General features: G+C 39.9%; 1 protein-coding gene across 1 annotated transcript in view; it reads left to right on the top strand.

Moving 5' to 3' along the window:
- LOC115081713 (maltase-glucoamylase, intestinal-like) overlaps positions 1–21,742 on the top strand; it is a gene marked incomplete at its 5' end in the record, with an annotated part of 276,490 nt that overhangs the window by 147,506 nt on the left and 107,242 nt on the right. The window contains 2 exon segments of the mRNA XM_029586132.1: positions 9,707–9,861; positions 20,543–20,711. Of these exon segments, the coding sequence (XP_029441992.1) occupies positions 9,707–9,861; positions 20,543–20,711 (324 nt within the window).

The following is a 21,742-nucleotide window of genomic DNA, read 5'->3' as shown; positions in this document are numbered from 1 at the left end:
TCCCAGGATTGGCTGGCACTATTTCCAGTGATGTCATCAGTCAGCAACACCAGTGCTAGCTGTCCCAAATTGGTTCCTGGGGTCAGTGTCATAACGTGGGCAAGGGGGCAGAGCCAGTGGGAGTTGTAAATCTACCAGGTCCTCTGGCTCTCCCTGTTTGATGCCGCCTCCCAAGAGATAGCAATTTTCCCACTCAGCCTTTCCTTCTGAAGATAGCAAGTATGTATTATGTTAGTCTGTGTTAGGTATGCAATTATCATTTGTTAACCCTGTCACACTATCCCCTGATCTATTATTACCCTTCCAGTAATGGGGAAGGGTAATAATAGATCAGGGGAGGAGCCAATTGGTGTAAAGGAGGTATGGCTAAGGCCACAGCCTTCATATGAGACTTGACAAATTAGAGTGCAGGCAGGTGGATCAGACTGCGCAAAGCAAGAGGGGAAGCTGGTAGGTCTGCTGCTTGGTGGCTTGCCCTGCAGTGCAGACCCCCTTCTAAACAGTACAACTTATCAAGGCACGTGGCGCAGATGCTTGACCCTGGGCAATCTGCTAGCGCAGTCACAGAAAGATCCACTGGCACCTCCAGAGGGATACAGTAGATTAGTTGGGGCTCGGGCACCCTAATTTTGATTACATTGTCAGATATCTAATAAATGGCCGCGGCCATCCAAATTGTTCTCCATTCATATTTGTGTTTCGTCATCTTTGGGAGGGTGGCCGAACAGGTATCACAACTGCTCCAGTATCATTAACATTTCTAATTGCTGTTAACATGCTATGTGTTATGTACTAAACCTCTAGAGTGGGGTGAAACCAATGCTATTAAATGCATTGGTTTCACCTCACTTTAAGGTTAAAAATGTGTGTGCCAGCCAGCATTGTTAAACATTACTGTGCCAATTTTCAAAAACCTCTTATAAATGTGAAGACCAGCAGTGCTTTTAGAACACATATTTCATACTAATTTGTAAAGATAAATGATCTGGGTAATTTCTTTTTAACATTACCATAAAGTATGTGTGCTTAAAATGCCTGCAAACTTTAAACCTAAAATTTTGTACAGGTGCCTGAGAGGGGTAAACTAAACTATAGGTATACCTTTGAAAATCTCACATATGCATGCTATTTTCCTCCTCAGAATTTCCCAGGAACACCTCCTCTCAATCTGACAAATTATGCATGCTGTGGAAGCCTACATGGATTTTTAGTAGACTGGGGGAGGGTAATTTTTAGGCAAGGCAATCTCCAGTTTAACATGGCTAAAATACTTTGAAAATTGTGCTCCCTAACTGGTGGATTTTAAAAGTTCTACATGCACCAAAGCCTGGAGATACACGTTTGACTTGGTCCAGCGCAAGCCGCACAGATTTTAAAAACCATGCAAGTACACGCGTATCTCCTGGAATGAGCACAAATCAAAAAGTTCAAAAAAAAAAAAGGGGGGGGGGAGGACACGTGGGAGGAACAAATCTGTAACATGAAGTCTGCGTGTAAGTAGTTACGTGCATGCCGGGGTCCCCTACCGCATAACTTTACCTCTGCTATGGACGGTGAGTAAGAAATAAAATAAAAAATACTAGGCTAGTCGGTGGGGTTTTAAGGGTTGGGACAGGTAGGGTAAAAGAGAGGCAAGATAGTTAGGGGATTTAGGAAGTTCTCTTTTTTTACTGGGGTGAACTGGGAATGAACTGGGGAAACAGGTAATTGCGTCGGCATGCATATCTACTAAAATCCCCCCACTTACACGATCAAGGTGGCATTTACATGAATATGCCACGTGCACATGTACAAACGTATAACTGATTTTAGAACAGGTGCACTTATATGTGCATATATGCACGTATGTTATAAAATTGCTGCGTCCATGTGCACAAGCTGGCAAATACACATACATGTGCACAAGCGCGCGGGTCTTAAAATTCACCTCTAATAGCATGGGAATAACCTAATTAGTTATTCCTGTGCTATGTACTAAACTGCACTAGCTCGCCTTATATTTAATACCCCCTGTTTAATGAGTGTAAGTTAGCAAAGACTATGGGGTTGTGGTTAACTAGTAGTATACTGACCTATCCTTGGTCCCCCTTCAAAGGAAATCACCCCTTCCGTCCTAATCCTATTCCCTGGCTCTAAATACCCTCTGGCCCTTCCCATCCCAACTTGCCAACCAGATCCCAACTCCACATCAACACTCTTCCATCCGACAACCTCCTCCTATGTCCCTCCTCCTCTCGTGTTTTCAGTCCTCTCAATGCCCTCTATCTCCCCAGCAGGACATCACATAGACTGTGCAATTATGAATTTATAAGGTGAGCTGGTAGAAAATAAGCCTGCAGAAGGTAGGAGGCACCAAAGAGGATTTTGTTGCTCTGGAAGCAGTTGATCAGGCTAGGAGTGTTGTTAATTGTATGGTTCCCATAGGACAACATAACAACTCAGAGCCAACTATTATGAAAGATGATGTATAACAGTAAAAACATGCATTTATACTTTATATATGTGTTCAGTTTTATGAAATTATAATTTGCAAAAATGGTCTTGAAATAAGAAATTCTATACATATTCAGTTCACTTTTTCCAGGAAATGTTGAATGTTCCTGTTGATTCAATTCTGCCTTTCATCAGGGTTTATTACCTTCCTGCTGGTTCTGGGGCTGTTCATGTGCAGGGTGACCCTGGAGGTTTTTCTGCTTTCCTCTGATTATCTGAATCTGACTAGATTCCTCAAGGATTCCTAGACAGAAGGCTAGGAAGCAAGAACTGGATAGAAATTGAACTTCACAAATGTATTTTCATTCAAAAGATAATGTTTTTCTTTGCCATAAGGTGATTATATTTCCTGATCTTTGTAAAGCTGCACAACTTTGACAGTAGTTTTAAATAAGCAGCAGGAGGTGATCTCCTTAGGAACCAACTTTATGCTATTTTTCACTTGAAACTGTGAAGTTAAGTTAACTGGGAATAAATTAGTTTTAGTCTTGTTTTTATTTATTTTTTTTGAGCCAGAGTTTCTTCAAACTTTTTTGGAGCCCTAGGCTCGACCTAATGCACTGGTATTTAGTGTTGACTATGTAACCCTAGAGTGGTGCGGATTCTTTAAGATACACCCTGGAGCACATAGAACGAGAGAAGGACCCTATCCACTTTCAGTTCTCCATCGATAGCTTTACAATCTGAATTCCAGAACTCCTTGTGGGGGAGAAGCTTAGCTTAAAGGTCCTTTTGCATTAAACACAGTACCAACCCTTTTTCCTTCAATGTATACGGCACAGATAATAGTCACAGCCTCTTGCATCCAAAATCACACTGAGAAGAAATGTGGCGCCATCTTAAAAAATGGCACGGGCCATCCATTGCTCCTACCATGTGACAGGAGCCGACCAATGGCACTGATAGCCCCTGTAACATGGAAAGGGCAAAGGGCCATTGGCACCATTTTGTTTACTGGCAGCCGAGGGCCTGAGAGCGGGAGATCGCTCCCTGGACCCCAGCTGGACCACCAGGGACTTTCAGTAAGTTTTGGGAGGGTCGGGAGGGTGGGGGGTTGTATTTAATTAAATCTATAGGGTTGGGGTGTTTTGGGGGGTTTTTCGGCTCGGGACAACCAAAAACAAATTGGCCCGAACCACGGGAAACGAAATTTCCTGTGGCGGACCGATAACGAAGGCCGAACCAAAAGGTTCGGCTGAATCACATCACTAATAATTAAAGCACTCAAACTGGGTTTCAAATAAAGTTAATAAGTAGAAGAAAGATTAATAAGTTTGGACCTCACTTCTCTAGTAATGTCTTTGAATTTAATGGAAATCAATTCCTTACCACATGATCTTTTTCTCCTTTCCAGTTATTCTGATCGCAGAATGTGCAATCCATTTCTCAACTCCCAGCTATGTTAAATACTTCTCCCAACTGTAGAATGGTTAGCATTTAGTCCTAATTATCCTTCAGAAATATAGTCCCAATTTCTCATAACACTCCTGAAGTCATCTTAAACAGTTAGGGGTAGATTTTGAAAGGTGCGTGCGTGCATGTGCTACCTGGTGCGCACACATGTACGCTCAATTTTATAACTTGCACACTCAAGTTATAAAATTGGGAGTCGGCACGTGCAAGGGGATGTACAATTGTGCACCGAGCCCGCACCGAGCTGCGTTGCCTTCCCCCATTCCCTACCCCCTTCCCCCACCTTCCCTTCCCTTACCTCCCCTGCCCTTTCCCCCCTACATTTTTCTTGTTTTTTTTCTTGTTTTAAAACTTACTTCAAACCTGGGGCTGAAGTAAGTTGTGCGCGCTTGCCGACAGCAGCAAATGGCCGCTATGCTGGAAGACTCTGACCCCGCCCCCAGACCGCACTGTCCTGCCCATGCCCCACCCCCTAGATCTTAAAAAAATACGCGAGCACGTACTTTTGTTCACGCAACTGGCGCGAACAAAAGTAAGCCAGATTTTAAAAGATACGCGCGTTGCTGCGCGTATCTTTTAAAATACGGGGTCAGCGTGCACAAGGCTGCGCAAAATCGGCAGCCTGCGCGCACCGAGCCGCGCAGCCTGCCTCCGTTCCCTCCGAGGCCGCCCCGAAATCGGAGCGGCTTCGGAGGGAACTTTCCTTCCGCATCCCCCCACCTTCCCCTCCCTTCCCCTATCTACCCCACCCCGCAGCCCTACCTAAATCCCCCCCTACCTTTGTTGGGCAAGTTACGCCTGCTTGAAGCAGGCGTAACTTGTGCGCGCCGCCTCGTCAGCCCCCGGCACAGGCCGCAGTGCCAGGGGACTTGAGACCACCCTCCTGGCCCGCCCCCGAAGCCTTGACCCGCCCCCGGACCCACCTTAGACCGCCCCCTGACCCCGGGCACGCCTCCAGGATATGCTCCTGGTCTTCAGACACGCCCGAGACACGCCCCCTCCCGCCCCTTTTACGAAGCCCCGGGACTTACATGCGTCCCGGGGCTTTACGCGCGCCGGCGGCCTATGCAAAATAGGTGCGCTGGCGCATAGGGCTTTTAAAATCCGCCCCAATCTGTCTATCTAAAATCCATGCTCCTAAGAGGGTGCCGGCTGGTGATAAACAGCTAGAGCACACCATCTGCAGCTCCCTTATGGGGAGCAAAACATCTCTGAACCTTCCCACAAAATGAGTACATTATAGATTCATCAAAATGCTATAATATTGCATGTGGAGAGAGAGAGAGAGGGAGACAGAGAGACAGACTACTTATAAAGCCCTCGTAGTAGTCAACTAGCTTGATGGACTCTGTAACAGGGTACCATCAAACTAGACTGAGATAACATAGTAGAAATCTCATTTTTCTGAGACTTTCCTCACTCCAAATGACTTCAAATCTTCACTGAGGTGTTCTGTGCTATTCATTTATTTAAAAACTTTTCTATACCGTCGCTAAGTTATATACCATCGCAACGGTTTACAAATAGGCACATAGACTAAGGTAAGTAAATGTAGGATATCATACATTCTAACAGGTGCCAATAAAGTTCGGTTACAATTTCATAAATAAAATCAATATTTGAGTAATGTTGGTCAAGTCCAGGTATATTATTGAGTTACTATCTCTTTGAGATATTACTTCTTAAATGTAGGATTGAATAAATTCATTCTCATCTGCATTACCCTGTACTTTCATTCTCTACCCTCCATACTCTTTAGTGAAGGCTTTTTTAAAGAGCCATGTTTTTAAATTTTTCTTAAAAGTTTTGAGATTATTCTGTAATCTGAGTTCGGGTGGCATCATGTTCCATAGTATGGGCCCAGCCAATGATAAAGCCCTGTCTCTCACTTGGGTTAATTTTGCTGACTTTACTGAAGGGATTGTTAGTAGTGCTTTGTTTGCTGAGCGGAGGTTTTTTTGTGGAACGTGTACTCTCACTCTGGAACGTGTACTCTCACTCTGCTTTTAAACTGGCCCCTAAACCCTAAGCCACCACCAACAACTCAACTTAAGAACATAAGAACATGAGAAATTGCCATGCTGGGTCAGACCAAGGGTCCATCAAGCCCAGCACCCTGTTTCCAACAGAGGCCAAACCAGGCCACAAAAACCTGGCAATTATCCAAACACTAAGAAGATCCCTTGCTACTGATGCAATTAATAGCAGTGGCTATTCCCTAAGTAAACTTGATTAATAGCCATTAATGGACTTCTCCTCCAAGAACTTATCCAAATCTTTTCTGAACCCAGCTACACTAACTGCACTAACCACATCCTCTGGCAATAAATTCCAGAGCTTTATTGTGCGTTGAGTGAAAAAAGAATTTTCTCCAATTAGTCTTAAATGTGTTACTTGCTAACTTCATGGAATGTCCCCTAGTCCTTCTATTATTCGAAAGTATAAATAACCGAATCACATCTACTCGTTCAAGACCTCTCATAATTTTAAACATCTCTATCATATCCCCCCTCAGCCGTCTCTTCTCCAAGCTGAACAGCCCTAACCTCTTCAGCCTTTCCTCATAGGGGAGCTGTTCCATCCTCTTTATCATTTTGGTTGCCCTTCTCTGACCCTTCTCCATCGCAACTATATCTTTTTTGAGATGTGGCAACCAGAATTGTACACAGTATTCAAGGTGTGGTCTCACCATGGAGTGATATAGAGGCATTATGACATTTTCCGTTTTATTAACCATTCCCTTCCTAATAATTCTTAACATTCTGTTTGCTTTTTTGACTGCTGCAGCACACTGAGCTGACGATTTTAAAGTATACACTATGATGCCTAGATCTTTTGCCTGGGTGGTAGTTCCTAAAATGGAACCTAACATCATCTAACTACAGCAAGGGTTATTTTTCCCTATATGCAACACCTTGCACTTGTTCACATTAAATTTCATCTGCCATTTGGATGCCCAATCTTAAGTCTTGCAAGGTCCTCCTATAATGTATCACAATTCGCTTCTAGCTTAACTACTCTGAATAATTTTGTATCATCCACAAATTTGATAACCTCACTCGTTGTATTCCTTTCCAGATCATTTATATATATATTGAAAAGCACTGGTCCAAGTACAGATCCCTGAGGCACTCCATTGTTTACCCTTTTCCACTGAGAAAATTGACCATTTAATCCTACTCTCTGTTTTCTGTCTTTTAACCAGTTTGTAATCCACGAAAGGACATCGCCTCCTATCCCATTACTTTTTAGTTTTCTTAGAAGCCTCTCATGAGGGACTATGTCAAATGCCTACATCTACCTGTTCACTTTTATCCACATGTTTATTAACCCCTTCAAAAAAATGAAGCAGATTTGTTAGGCATGACTTCCCTTGGGTAAATCCATGTTGACTGTGTTCCATTAAACCATGGGGGTCATTTTCCAAGGAGTTACCGCGGGAGATAATTCCGCAAATCGCGCTAACAGCCGTTAACGCGATTTGTGAATGCAAATTTTTAATTTTGTATTCGGGGGCGGAGTTGGGGCGGAGCATATGTAAAGTTGGGGTTACATTGGCCACCCTCCAGTCTTCAGGTACAATGGATGATTTTAATGATAGGTTACATATTTTAACTAATAGATCAGAAATTTCATTTTTCAGTTCCTTCAGTACCCTAGGATGCACACCATCCAGTCCAGGTGATTTGGTACTCTTTAGTTTGTCAATCTGGCCTACTATATCTTCCAGGTTCACAGTGATTTCATTCAGTTCATCTGACTCATCACCTCTGAAAACCATCTCAGGAACTTTTATCTCCCCAACATTCTCATTAGTAAACACGGAAGCAAAGAATTTATTTAGACTTTCTGCAATGGCCTTATCCCCTAAGAGCCCCTTTAACCCCTCGGTCATATAATGGTCCATCTGACTCCCTCACAGGTTTCTTGCTTCGGATATATTTTAAAAAGTTTTTATTAGAAGTTTTTACCTCTATGGCCAACTTCATTTCAAATTCTCTCTTCGCCTGTCTTATCAATGTTTTACACTTAACTTGGCAATGCTTATGTTTTATCCTATTTTCTTTAGATGGATCCTTCTTCCAATTTTTGAAGGATGATTTTTTTGGCTAAAATAGCCTCCTTCACCTTACCTTTTAACCATGACGGTAATCGTTTTGCCTTCCTTCCAACTTTCTTAATGTGTGGAATTCAAATGGACTGCGCTTCTAGGGTTGTATTTTTAAACAATGTCCAAGCCTGTTGAACACTTTTAACCTTTGCAGCTGCACCTTTCAGTTTTTTTCTATTTTCCTCATTTTATCAAAGTTTTCCTTTTGAAAGTTTAGTGTTAGGGCTGCAGATTTACTTATTGTCCCCCTTTCGGTTATTAGTTTAAATTTGATCATGTTATGATCACTGTTGCCAAGTGATCCCACCACCGTTACCTCTCTCACCAAATCCTGCATTCCACTAAGAATTAAATCTAAAATAGCTCCCTCTCTTGTTGGTTCCTGAACCAATTGTTCCATGAAGCAGTCATTTATTACATCCAGAAACTTTATGTCTCTAGCAAGTCCTGATGTTACATTTACCCAGTCAATATTGGTTAATTGAAATCTCCCATTATTATTGCACTGCCAAATTGGTTAGCTTCCCTGATTTCTCTTAACATTTCATCATCTGTCTGACCATTTAGTCAAGGTGGACAGTAGTATACTCCTATCACTATATTCTTACCCAGCACACATGGGATTTCTACCCATATGGATTCTACTGAGCATTTAGTCTCTTATATTTATTTATTTATTTATTTTATTAATTTATTAATAAATAAATAAATAAGTCTCTTATATGATCTTTATCCTGTTGGACTCTATACCCTCCCGGACATAAAGTGCCACACCCCCACCAAGTTGATCCTCCCTATCATTGCAATATAATTTGTACCCTGATATAGCACTGTCCCATTGGTTATCCTCCTTCCACCAAGTCTCTGTGATGCCAATTATGTCAATCTCATCATTTGCTGCTATACACTAACTTAAGCTATTAGCTAGCCCTCCTATAGTCATATAAATAGTTGAATACTGTGACGACTTCCCCAGAGGTGCTCTCTCTCTCTCTTTCTTTCTTTCTCTCTCTTCTCTAATCTACTCTACTCCCTCTCCCCTCCCAAGCCCAGAAATGGCCAAAATGCAATTGGCAAAATTTATCGCAAATTGCATTTCAGGCATATTGCACAGCTTAACATCAGGAAAAAAGGTGTAGTTATTTCTAGCATTAAAACCATGCAATAGCATGCATTAAGATATCGCACAGTGCAGTATTGCCCCTCGTTTTAATTAATCCCACCCAAACCCCTCCTTAATCCCGCCCCTTCCAAAAATTTGCATTCACGTCATGCGATAGTACTATTATTGCATGTGTTAATGCCATAATGCATTTTGATGAATGATCCTATAAGGAAGTACATTTCAAAAGAATTTATATACATGTAAAAGCAGGCATATATAATAGCAATTTTAAAAAGTTCACATTTGCAGTAATTGCTTTTGATTACTCTATTTCTTATTGTCTTCTGCAGTTACCTGGATTTGAATTTGTTTATTTAAAGAGCCAAGCTGACTTTAAAGTGGCCCTTTTAGTATGTATTTTAACATTAGTTTAGGGAATCCAGTTTTTAATAGGGATTTACCTTACACATGATAAAACTGGATGCTTCACTTCTAGCAATTTTTGGTATAGAAGTCTCTTTTCTACCTGTAAAGATACTATAAATGTTACACAAATTAAATAAAATTGCTTTTTTTTTTAATAGATCTATGACCCTAACAATGAAAGATACGAAGTCCCTGTGCCACTAAATATCCCGAGCACTCCACAAAGTACTGAACAGGGTCGACTTTATGAAGTTGAAGTTAAGAACAACCCTTTTGGAATCCAAATTCGGCGCAAGAGCACAAACACAATTATGTAAGTGCAATAGGGTCAAATAAGCATTTTTATTTTTATATTTCAACTGACTGTGTGGTTATATTTTCACAAACCCAGTAACAATTCAAGAAAGTATCTGTGAACCTTATATTAATCTTATTTTATCTTGCCACTCATTTTTAATATTTTGTATTCCTACCTGTTATTATGCTTATTGAATTTTATAGTACCTTATTTTATACTGTGTTGTTATTTTATACTGTATTATTATTTTATATTATTCCTCTTATCTTTTATTTGTGATGGTACTCTCCAAACGATGATATATAAAATTAAATAAATAAATAAATAAATAAATAAATAAAAAGCTGTATTAGTCATTTTAAATATGTACTACATTTTGTGCTGACAAAAAAATATTTTTAAGCAAATTAATTTCAAGATTACTTTGGTAAGATGCCTGCTGTTTTAGGGGACACGAACTCTGATGGGAATACCTCTTGGCATCTCCCTGGAATTCATTTGCATTTTGAAGCAATTGATTCTAGAGATGTGCCTTCATTTTTCACAAATTAGACAATTTCAGTGAAATTGTCTAATTTGTAATGGTTCGTGGGCAGCGAAAAAGGAACATAATTTTTTCGTGGATCCCAATTTTAAAGTTAGTGCGTGCTAACTATGGTTACCACGTGCTAACTCCCATTAGCAAGCACTAAAAAAAAATGGGAATCCACAAAAAAAAAAAAAAAAAAACCCTGGAACCGTGGAAAAAATGAAATTTCCCATGGGGGCCCGAAAACAAAGCCTGAACTGATAGGGCTTAACGATGCATATCTCCAATTGATTCTCCTGTAAAACTGTAATGTTCACACTTCTCAATTTCAGAACTAGAAGAAAATTGCACCTTTGAGTATGGAATGTTAACACACTGGGACTGAAGATACCAGTGGATATTTACAAAACTATAGCAATTGTACAATCTGAGGCCTTTCACCAGATACTGCAAAAGGAAGACATCTATAAGTAGAAATGTCTTCAAAACTTCTTCAAAATAGGTTCACCGAACAATACGATGAACCTGAAAAAGTTCCAAAGGGTTCATTAAATTGGCTTCACAAACCTTCTTGAAGAAAATGAGAAGTACATTTGAAAATCTGCTTCACATTTTTTTTTTTTTTAATCTGAAGTGATTTATCTTCAGATCAGTGGCTCTACCTTTAGATCTTTCAGATAGCTTTTGTTCAGATTTGCTAAATTTCCATCCAGCTTGAACCATGCTTACACCCACCTTATTTACGTTGGACTTTCAATACATGTCAGTCTGAAAACACACCACTAAACTGTAACTTCCTAAAATGGTTGTAATAATGAGAATAATTTGGGGAGTTTTAGCTCACCTTTCCAAATGATGCTGAAGGTAGCTTACATTACAATTCAGGAACAAAAAGTCCATGATCAAAAGAGCTTCCAGTCTAAAAGGTGAATTTTCAAACCTGGATGTGCACCAAAGTTGGGAGATGGGTTCACATCTAGCACCAGCACGTATCCTCCCTGTTTTATAAAGCAGGCAGATGTGTGCACATCTCTCATTGGAAAATAAAGGGATGTGGTGTGGCCAGGGCCTGGGTATTCCAGGTTGTAGTCAAGAGATGAACGCACAAGTAAATATGCGCCTGGGTGTGCGCCTATATTCAGTGCTTGTAACTTTACTTCTGCTTTGGAAGTAAAAAAAAAAAAAAAGACATTCAGGCATCAGTGAGAGGACTGAGTGGTGTGAAGTAACTAAGAGGCGTGCAGGCTGTATAACCAGAGGGTTTGGGAGGACATAGGAGAATACTGGGTTCTCGGCTTGATGTACATCTACTGTAAAATACAGGCAGTTGTGTGTCTGCTGGGCGCACTCAAGCTTAAAATTAGGCAGCCACATACATACATACACCTAGGCTATATTTTTATAAAATGCTGCATCCCTGGGCATGCACAGATGCACATGTACATCTGTGCGCCCGTGAGCCCATTTGAAGGGGCACACAGGCCCCTGTGAATACCATATGAAAAGGGATATAAACTGACTTGCCCAAAATAACATGGAGTATCAGGAGATGTGGGATTCGAACCACAGTTTCCAACCTTTGACCTAACTATAACTAACCATTAATCAACTCCTTCTACCCATGCATCATTTACTGTAATCAAAAAGACCACTGAATCTGATTTCTCTTGCTGTTACAAATTCAGAATATTTGTTAATTTATCCCTATGGAAATTAAAGTAAAAATAAAGAGAACAAATAAAAGAGTCATTTTTTAGCTACATTTTGAGGTAGCTAAATATAATAGATGATTAATATCTCATGACGGTGGTTATGAAAAATATATCTGAGAAATTGAATAATAAATATTAATTTCCAAGCTGAGTCATGGAAACCAAATTACCATTTGAAAGGGTATTACATCTTATATTCGACACCAAGTAATTATGCAACACATGTTAAACTATTTGCAATATATACAGTAGGTTTCTTGGTGAATCATGTCACTTTTGATTGGCTCAGCTTGTGTTAACTGAATTTTGATGTTGTACACATGTTTTTGAGACATTGCTCTTTTCTTTACATGTTTTCTGTGAAAATCCTACTCAGAAACAAAGGATAACAATAATGAAGGCTTTTGTATTATCTAGTTAGACCAGTGTTTCCCAAGCCTCTCCTGGAGGCACACATAGCCAGTCTGATTTTCAGGATTTACACAAAGAATATGCATGAGATACATTTGCATACCCTCTGAATGCAAATCTGTCTAATACATATTCATTATGGATGGCCTGAAAACCAAATTGGTTAGATGAACCTCCAAGAGAAGTTAGGGAGACAGTGAGTTAGCCATGCATTTCAAGAAAAAAGGGCAAAGCTACTCCATGTGTGTGGACACAGCAAAAAGTAGGCCCGTGCAGACTTTTTTTTTGTTATTCTGCGTTATTTTGATTACACTTTTTATTCATTTTTAAAAAATGAAATAAATGAAATTTTTAAAAAGAAAAAACAAAATGAAAAACAAACAAAAAAAATATTTTTTTCTGCTGTCAGAAAATAAAAAAAATACTCCCATTCTCCCCTCCATTTCTTCCCCCTCCCCCGATCTTTTACTCTCTTGTTAAAAATGTATTAATGGGGCATAAACTGATTCCTGGTCATTTCTACCCTGCCACCGCTGATATTGGAAATGGCACTGGCCAGGTTCAGTCAAGCAGCATTTCGTATGGCAAAAATTTACAATGGTACAAGTCTCAGTCTGCCAATGCCTTTTACAGTAATTGTGGCTGTGGGCCAGAAGTGACTGGGAATTGTTCTTGCTCCATGAAGAAATTTTGTACAAGAGGGTAAGAAAGTCTGGGGAAAGGGGGAGAACTAGGAGTGTTTTGCATCAGACTCATGATCTTATATTTTTTTATTCCATAGGAGAGGCCCCAGCTTCAGGTTTGGGCTTAGGCCCGACAAATCAATTTAGTTTACAAAACAAAACATGAAAACCAACAAAATGTTTTCAGATTTTCAATCATTTTGCATTAATAACAAAATGAAATGGGTATTTCTTCTAATTTCCTATCTGTTTCTTCTGAAAGCCCATAATAAACATAATACACTCCTTCTCGGCCTCCCTGCGACTTTCACTAAACCTTTACAGATGCTCCAGAACGCCGCCGCAAGGATCCTAACCAATTCTAGTCGAAGAGATCATATCACGCCCATCCTCAAGAATCTACATTGGCTTCCCATCAACTTCAGAATCTTGCATAAGTCACTCACCATTATACACAAGACCATCTACAATCAGTCCTCACTCCAGTTAAAATTCCCTCTCCAACTACGCACCTCCTTGACCGATCAGAGCTGCCCACAAAGTGACCCTCCACTAAGTCCACCCTCCACCCCTCCATAAGGAAACGTGCCTTCTCTACAGCTGGTTCTGCTCAGTGGAACGCATTACCCCCAGACTTACTCCAGGAATAATGCCTGATTACCTTTAGGAAGAGATTGAAGTCTTGGCTATTCAAACAAGCCTTTCCTTAAGCTGTGCGGCACAAACTCAGACTCCTGTTGCAGTTAGTGGTTCAGAAGTATGCTGGAATCACTATCTCTATCCCTTTCCCCTTTCCATTTCCCCCCCCCCCCCCCCACCTGCTCTTCTCTTCCCTTCCCCCCCACCCACACCTTTCCCCCTTCTTTTCATTTTCTTTTCCCTCTCCCTCTCCCCTTTCACCAGCCCCATCCACCCCCTCTAGTTAAATCAATTTGCTCTTAAGTACTACTTTATTGTTACCATTGTCCCTCAATTGTTTACTTCCTCCCTCAGCACTGTCCTTCCTTAAGATACAAGTTAAGTTCTGATTTAAGTTCTTAGTTTTTCTTTATACTAGGTTACCCGGACGTTTTCCTGAAGTTATCTTGATTACTACCATGTTATATGTAACTTACCTTACCTATGTTTTAATGTAAACCGGTGTGATATAACTTTGTCCTGAACGTCAGTATAGTAAAAAGAATTAAATAAATAAATAAATAAATTGATACCTAGTATATTCTTCATTACGATTTGGGGGACAAGAGCCTAAGTCACTTTTAATGGCATGGAGAGCCCTGACTGCTGTTGGGGTATCCACCAAGGAGTTCTATGACATAACTAGGGTCTAAACTGCTGCCTGGACCAGATTGGCCCCAGTATGGTGGCAGACCAGGATTACCGGTATGGTATTTAATAATTTAATTTATGAATTGCTGTATTCAACAAAGGTATAGTGATGAGAGGCTCAACATCAACACAGGACCTCTTGAGCATGTCTGGAGTCTGTCCTCTATCTGGGTTGGCTTGGCCTTGGTATAGTAGAAGACCTATAATCCCTGGTATAGCCATGCTGTGGCCCAGAATACCAGGAGATTTGATTGAATGGGGTTGGTTTTCTGGTAGGGCCCAGACAAGAGCAGACTCCTGAAAAGGAAAATTCCTTGCTTGCATGAGGCAGACCAATGGTTCCAGAAGTGATTATCTTATATACTGTATATCCCCTAGTTTGGATCCTTCCTCTCACCTTCTCTTTTCAAAGGATAGTATTGAGTATCTAGGCTAGAATCCTTTGTTAGATCATTATTGTTTGAATTTCACAGAAAAGAGCCCATTGTTTATATTTGCATCTTTTAAGAATGAAGCAATGCCAATAGCTACTTTCCTATTTATATTTTACAAATAGGTGGGTTGCACAAAATCTAATTTAGAAATGTTTGGGTTATTTTGATAGTTTTGTTTGCTTTAAATGTGTGTTTGAATTTAGAGAAGCTATGCAGAGGCCCCACCCAAAGGTAATACCACCATCTTCCAATTTAATATGGAGAATAGCCTCACACAGCTAATCAAAGTTCCCACTCATCAGGGTGGTCACTCTTAGACTTTATATTCCACTCCTCCATCATTAACTTAGATACCAGTACAGTAAGGTTGATTCTTGTCTCCTAGTCAGGCAACTGTAGGCTAACTATTTATCTCAGAAAAAACTCTTCACTCTCCTGAGCCCAAACCTCCCACCAGAAATGACACTTGTCAGTAGTGACAACATAGGCAAGCTCCATAACATACCAAAAAATACACATCACTTCAACAATTGAATGCTAAGTTCTCTTCAATCATCAATACCCTAGTCCCCCTCAAGCTAAATCCAAACAGACCTCCCAGGAACTCTCCTTAGTTCCATGAAGACCTTCTCCTTCTCAAGCAAAAATCTGGCCAACTTAAATGGAAATAGCATAAACAAAAATCAAATACCAGCTTACTTATCTGCAAGGAACATGAAAGAAAATACAAAACAACAATTTGGATGGTCAATAAAACCTATTTTCAAACTACCAAAGAATCACCTAGGAAAACTTTTCCAGCTAGTAAGGAAACTCTTCAAATTTGACTCCCTCACATCAATTATCATTGCGGACAGCCACACAATTGATGACTTTGCTCAATTCTTTGTTGAAAAAAATTCAAGTTATGCAGTCCTCCTTTTATATAATACCTCTCCCCCCCCCCCCCCCACACACATATACATTTTTCAAGCTCAAATGACAAAAGTACTATAGACACCCCTCCTCAACCTCAAGCAGATCAAGCCAAACCTTAGACTGTTTCCAATTATCTGAGTTCTGGACTATCACTCACAAAGAGATAGAGAAGATTTTCCAAAGGATCAGTCAATCCACTTATCTATTAGATCCCATTCACCCTAAATTCATCTGAAATTTGAGACAAGATCCAGCCCCCTGGCTAGCTGCCATAAAGAATGCCATTTTAACCTAAGGCTTTCTGGTTCCCTCACTGAAAAATGCAGTCATCAAACCTATTTGGAAAAAGACAAGCATTGACCCCAAAATAGTCATTCACTATAGCTCAGTCTCCAGCCTTCTTTTCCTATCCATCTAGAGGAAATAGTTGTATTCTAGGCTTCCTAGAAATGCCCCAAGGTACCATGCTTTTTCTAATCATTTTCAACATCTACATTTGTCTACTCTCTAATTTCATCAAATCTTTCAACATCAAATGTTACAGATTTACTGATGGCATCCTATACAGCATCAAAATAGTATGGAACAAGCCACTGCTATTGCTAATCTTAACGACTATCTCTCTGAAGCAGCCCAATGGCATAAAAAACACAAACAAACTAACATGCTCACTTACTAAGCATTTTTTCCATAGACAGAGAATGGGAGTAAACCTTTAGTAAATACACCCCTAAATCCCTCCAAATCTGAAATCTTCTTGCTAAACCATCAACAACATTTCCTATTAATTTTACCCTCCTTCTCAGGAAATCTTTAACAACCTAAAGACTCCATTGCACAGTATTGTAGTTCACCCCGACATCATCTCAACCAACATCTCAACAATGCTAAATACCTCTTTTATGTATCTATGCCAGATCGACAAATTGTCATTTTGAGAAACATGACTTTGATAAGAACATAATAATAATTACCATGCTAGGTCAGGCCAAGGTCCATCAAATCTAGCATGCTGTCTCCTACAGTGGCCAATCCAGGTTTCAAGTATCTGGAAGATCCCATAAAGTAGATCTAATTCCTGTAACTCGTTCTCCAAGATAGCAATAGTTTTCTTTAATCTACCTGATTATGGACTTTTCTTTCAGGAACTTGCCCAAACTTCTTTTAAACCCTGCTATTCTAGTGACCTTGATCACATCCTCTGGCAACAGATTCTATAGCTTAATAGTGCGCCAAGTGAAAAATTACTCTCTGCAATTTGTTTTGAATCTGCTGGTTGCTAGTTTCATAGAGTGAAAGACTAAATAATCAACCTATATTTACCAATTCCACCCCACTCATGATTTTAGAAACTATCATGTCCTCTCTCAGCCATCTCTTTTCAACATTGAAGAGCCCTAGCATGTGCAGCATCTCATCAGAGGAGAGATGTTACAACCCCATTACCATTTTTGTCACCCGCCTCCACACCATTTGTAGTTTTGCTATACCTTTCTTGAGATGGAACAACCAGAACTGCTCATACTACTCAAGATTAAATCACTCAAGGGATCTATACAGAGGCAATAGGTTTGTTTTATTCTCCTTTCCTTTTTGGATCATTTCTAAAATTCTATTTGTTTTTTTGACCGTCGCCACGCACTGAATCTAGGATATCAATGGATTGCCCACAAGGGCTCCAAAGTCCTTTTTCTGGGTAGTGACTCTGAGTACAGAACACAAAATCATGGAACTATACTTGGAATTATTTTTTCCTAAGTGTATTGCTTTATACATTTACACATTAAAATTCATGTAATTCAGTTGCCTAGTCTAATCTCACAAGGTCCTTCTACAGTTCCTCACAATCTACTGCCTTTTTAACAAATGTGAATAATTATGAAACATCTACAAATCTGACCTCACTCACTGTTACCTTTTCCATATCATTTATGACTATGTTAAACAACACAGGTCCCAGTACTGAGATCCCTGTGGTACTCCACTAACAACCTTTCTCCATTTAGAACACTGACCATTTAGTCCTACCCTCTGTTTCTGGCCTTTTAACTAGTTGCCAATCCACAATAGAAACTTCCGCCTATCCCATGATTTTGCAGTTTCCTGAGGAGTCTTTCATGGGGGACTTTGTCAAATGCCTTCTGAAAGTGCAAATACACTAGAGCAACTGACTCACCTTTATATGTTTAATTACACCTTAAAGAAATTCTTAAAGATTGATAAGACAAAACTTCCCCTTGCTAAAACCATGTTGACTCTTCTCCATTAACCCATGACTGTCTATATGGCTAGTATTTTGTTTTCAAGAATGGCTTCCACCATTTTGTCCGGCACCAACATCATGCTCTCCTGTAAGTATCTTAATCAGCATTTAAAACTTGCAACTCAATAAAATTGAGGAGAAGGCATGTATCTCAAGTTACAGGGTTTTAATTTTGATTAGGGTTTTTAAAGTATTTATTTGGTGTCTTTTACATGTAGGTTTTTTAAATTGATAACCAGCAACAACCAATTAGTTAATCACTAAAATAAGCATTACTAAGATAATATAAGCTAAAATCTTTAAAAAAAATTTTATAACAAAACAGCAAAAAAAAAATTGAAAAATGAAAGAAAGCTGCACATATAGAGTGCCTGAAAATCAGTATATGCTACCCGATGACCGGTTAGAGCAAATGGAGGTTGTAAAGTCAAGGATAGTGGTAAGCCATGTAGAAGGCAGAGTTTACGTGTTTACTCCTTGATCCTTTGGGCTGCATGAGGAGAGATGATGCCTCAGAAACCAAAGAGAACAGAGGTAGAGATCGAGGGCTTGGCTAACTGAAAGGGTAATTTATCAAATCATGTTAGGGCCTTATCACACGCATCAGGGCCCTAACACAGGTGATAACGCCGTAATGCATGCAATAAATACCGCACCACAAAATGCATAAGCAATTTTTAAATTTTTATTCAAGTGGGAGGAGTTTGGGTGGAGTAAATGGAAATGAGGGTCAGTTAGCATGGCGTGCAATAGAGTAACACACAGCTAACACAGGAAATAACTATACCTTGTTTCTGTGCTTTGTGCCTGTGTTAGCTGTGTGTTACTAGCTGAAAATGTTTTTAGCGCAAATTGTGGTTTGGGGTAGGAGGAGAGAGAGAAAGAGCCGCTGTGGAGGCTCACATATAAGTGAACATTTTATACTGCTGTAAGAGATGGCATTATGAACTCGTGGTGAGGTATTGGTGGTTGGGTAGGTTTTAGGGGCAGTTTTACATGTACAGTCAGAGGTACGAACAGCACAGTAGATATCAGTGAAGATTTTCTGTCATTTGGAGTGAACAACGGTACAAAAAGAGAAGATTTGTACAATGTACTCTCTACCTAGCATGATAGTAGCTAGGTAGAATGTGCATCAATCTAGGTAGAGAGTACATTGTACAAATCTACTCTTCTTTTACATGTCATCACTCCAAATCACATAAAATCGTCACTGATGGCAACTGTGCTGTTTGTACCTTTGACTGTGTATGTAAAACTACCTTCCAAAACCTACCCCACCCCCCAAACTTCACCCTAAATTAGTAGTGGACCCTCTTACAGTGGTATAAATAGTTAACTTATATGTGAGTTTCAACAGAGTCTCTCTCTCTCTCTTTCTCTCTCTCTGTCTCCAGCCAGCAGCCAAACCACCAATTACAATAAAAGCCTGTTCAATTGTGATGTGAAAATAACATGGGTACAATAAATTTAACATGTCACAGAAAAATACTTATATGGTACCAGTAAAATTAGCCTAACCATGCCCCTTTTTTATCGCGGGTGCCATTTTCACTATATTTACAGCAAAATGATGAATCTAGGTCTGAGTCAGTTATATTGTCTCTCTGTCAAAAATAGGAAATGATTTTAAATTCTCTGCTTTCTCTTTAAGTGCATCAATCAACTGGCCCTAGAATACCTCTCCTAACTTCTGTTCTTCAAAACTCCCATGAGGACATTTTCATCCTCATAACAGGCTCTTCTATTGTCCTCTCTCCTGGCTTCCACAAGAATAACATGCATGAGACTTTACGGTTTCAGATGCTATGCCCCCAAAATATAGAACAAACCAAGAAGTCCCTGCCTCACCTTCAAAACTTGGATATTCAGCCAGGTCTTCCCCTAGATTCTACTGCAGAGATTCCACTCTCTACTAGATGCTGATTTCTGGAACTTTTTTTTAATTAACCCCACAACTTTATCCAACACTGGGCCAATTCTGCTCAACTTATCTATGCATGCATTAGGTGTTTATCATATCTAACTTAATTCTTTTATTGCTACCAATGTATCCTCATTTTCTTAAATTTTTGTATTATTTATAGCTAAGGTACCTATTCAAAATCTATCTTGTATTTTTATATCATAACTGTATTGATGCTTTATATAATGCTAAATATAATGTAATCTTCCATGTGACTAACTTGGGAAAGATTAAACATCAAATGTTCAAAAATAAATAAATAAATACCTAAAAAGTCTCTTTCATATTGGAGATGACTGACTTGCTTCAGATATAAATCACACTATCAAAAATCAAAATATTTCTTAATTTAATTTTGTCTTCTGCTCATCGTGTATGCCAATTTAAATTTAGAATGAATATATATAAAATAATTTTGTATAACATAACTGTACACTTTTTTTTATTGCAGCTGGGATTCTCAGTTACCTGGTTTCACCTTCAGTGACATGTTCATTCAAATTTCAACCCGGTTACCCTCCAATTATATATATGGATTTGGAGAGAATGAGCATACATCATTCCGGAACGATTTGAACTGGCACACTTGGGGAATGTTTGCAAAAGATCAGCCGCCTGGCGTAAGTGAAAAGTAGCTTTGGTTTGTTTTGTTTTTTTTCATCTTATTCTATTTCATAGTCTCAAATAAGTCATTCAAATAAGCTTCGGCAATAGGGGACATACCTTCCTAGGAAGTATTTCAAATCAATACCTTCAAAATTACCAGTACCTCTTTTCATGCTTCTTTTAAAATGGCCTAATTTAGCATATAGTAACATTTCCCTACTCTTGTGCAAAGAAATTTTAGGTACCATCTGTCAGCTATGCTCCCTTGACTGTTAACAGAAGCTGTCCCAACCTATCTGAGGAGGCTGAGAAGAGCAAGTAGTGCATGACAGTTTGCCTCCACCCTCAAGATAAAGATAGCTAGTTGATTCAGTCTCAAAAAAGGATGCCTATGCCTTAGTGGCCAAGGAGGAAGAGAAGATGAGTTGCCGGAGAGGATAATTTTCCAGGAAGGGGGAATTGGGGAGGCTTTAGAACAACCATGTTTTGGGAATGAGTCTTGGAAGCTCTTGAACTACCGAGGGAAATGAAGATCACTGAAGGAGTTATAGGGGTCCTTGGGATGGGGAACCAGGATCCACTGGACAGAGAAGTGGAGGAGGATGAGGAGGGTAGAGAGGCAGCCTCATTCTCTCTACCCTGCTCCTCCTCGACTTAGTGCTCTTCCATCCACAGTTGCCAATAACCTCCAGTTGCCATTCACCAGCCAATGCCTACTAGGCACTGGTGGGTAAAGAATGCCTGGGGGATTAGTAGTAGGAATGTGAATCGGGCTTCGGACGATTGAAAATATTGTCGATCGCGATCGGGCCCGATGCAAAAAAACCCACATGTGAATCGGAACCAGAATCCGAATCAATTCCGGTTCCGATTCACATCTCTAATTAATACTGTTTGGGGCTGGGGATGAAGGATCACGGAAAGAAAAAGTGTGGAGAATGTGTTCGCATAGTGTGTGTGGGAGAATGTGTGTGTGTTTAGGAGAGATACACCCAGCTCTGAACCTGGCCCCTCCCCTACACGTCACACCCTGTCTTGGCCCTGT

Source organism: Rhinatrema bivittatum, unplaced genomic scaffold (genome assembly GCF_901001135.1).
Source record: "Rhinatrema bivittatum unplaced genomic scaffold, aRhiBiv1.1, whole genome shotgun sequence".
NCBI lineage: Eukaryota > Metazoa > Chordata > Amphibia > Gymnophiona > Rhinatrematidae > Rhinatrema > Rhinatrema bivittatum.
This window is presented reverse-complemented; position numbering and strand designations above follow the sequence as displayed.